Source organism: Micropterus dolomieu, unplaced genomic scaffold (genome assembly GCF_021292245.1).
Source record: "Micropterus dolomieu isolate WLL.071019.BEF.003 ecotype Adirondacks unplaced genomic scaffold, ASM2129224v1 contig_14843, whole genome shotgun sequence".
In the NCBI taxonomy this organism is placed as follows: domain Eukaryota; kingdom Metazoa; phylum Chordata; class Actinopteri; order Centrarchiformes; family Centrarchidae; genus Micropterus; species Micropterus dolomieu.
The window spans coordinates 2,302-3,546 of NW_025743829.1; the positions used below are offsets into that span (position 1 = coordinate 2,302).

At 47.6% G+C, this 1,245-nt stretch overlaps 1 protein-coding gene across 9 annotated transcripts in view; it reads left to right on the top strand.

Moving 5' to 3' along the window:
* The window catches only part of LOC123967029, a 4,763-nt gene that overhangs the window by 1,831 nt on the left and 1,687 nt on the right, over nucleotides 1-1,245 (top strand). The window contains exons 1-2 of one of the 9 annotated variants that reach the window (XR_006824164.1): nucleotides 8-1,062; nucleotides 1,143-1,216. The exons of 1 other annotated variant lie outside the window; for it this stretch is intronic. Coding sequence is in view for 5 of the 8 variants with exons in the window: in XM_046043075.1 (XP_045899031.1) it covers nucleotides 15-1,236 (1,222 nt within the window). In the remaining 3 variants the exon portion in view is untranslated. Of the gene's footprint in view, nucleotides 1-7; nucleotides 1,237-1,245 lie in introns of those variants that run through there. 7 more of the 9 variants (XR_006824165.1, XR_006824166.1, XM_046043078.1 and 4 more) reach the window with 7 other exon arrangements.

Genomic DNA, 1,245 nt, shown 5'->3' on the forward strand with positions numbered 1-1,245 from the left:
CATTTTTGGGAAACATGCGAGGAGGGAGAGTGACAAGAGGTGGCCGGACAGAGAATAAGAAGACTGAGTCAACCCATATAGAGAGAGGACACCAGGTGGAAGGTGAGGATGCAATGGAAGGTGAAGCACTAAATGGAGCATCAAGTGCTGAGGATGAAGACGGCAAAGAACCAACGCTGAGTGACTTGGCTGGGATTATGCGGTCATTTATGGGTCAACAGGAGACCCGGGAAGCAAAATTGAGAGAGGAAGCCCACCGCCAGGAGTACCAGTTCAAAGCACTACAGCATCAGTTTTGCCTTTTGCAGCAGGAGGTAGAGGTTCGCACATCTCCAGTACCAGAGCCTGCTTCCACAGTGCCAGATCCCTCTGAAAACTATGATTTGAATGTGAATCACCCAGAGGCCGAAGCCTCACCCACTATACAGTCGATCCACCCCACCAGGTCTTCAGCAGGTCAGTCTCGATCTATTCATGAGCCTAGACTGGAAAAATTAACAGAAAATGATGATGTTGAACATTTTTTAATTACTTTTGAGAGAATTGCAGTAGCATGTCGGTGGCCAAAAGTGGACTGGGTTTTTCGTCTCCTCCCACTACTGACTGGTAAGGCCAGAGGAGCCTATGTGCATATGGATATAGATGATGCTCATGAATATGATAAAGTAAAAATGGCAATTCTGAAAAAATATGATATTAACCCTGAGACCTACAGGCAGAGGTTCAGATCCCTCCATGTGGAACTTGAAGAAAGCCCCAAGGAGCTGTATGTGAGGCTTAAAGAGCTGTATGTAAAATGGATCCAACCGCAAGGTAAAACACTTCATGAAATTAGTGAAATCCTTATCATGGAACAATACTTGAGAATGCTGTCCCCTGAGCTTCAGGTTTGGGTAAAGGAGCATGGGCCAAAATCTGCTGCTGAAGCTGCCACACTGGCTGATGTGTTTGTTGCTGCTCGGAAAAGAGGCCAGCCATGGAGTAGTATGGGTGGGAAGGCTGGTAAGGACAGCCACAGGCCCATACCCCCTCCGTACCAACAGAGGTCAGCGCCAGGAGTGGGTAAGCCTCCCATGAGGGAGAACAAATATGCACCACCTAGAGCTCCTAATAGATTGCCCATTTGTTACTTGTGTGGACAGGAAGGTCATGTTAAACCAATGTGCCCGAAGAATCCAGCTAAGCTGACACAGATGTGTTTTGTTCCACGCCAGAGTGCTAACCCTGAACCCAAAGGTAACCACA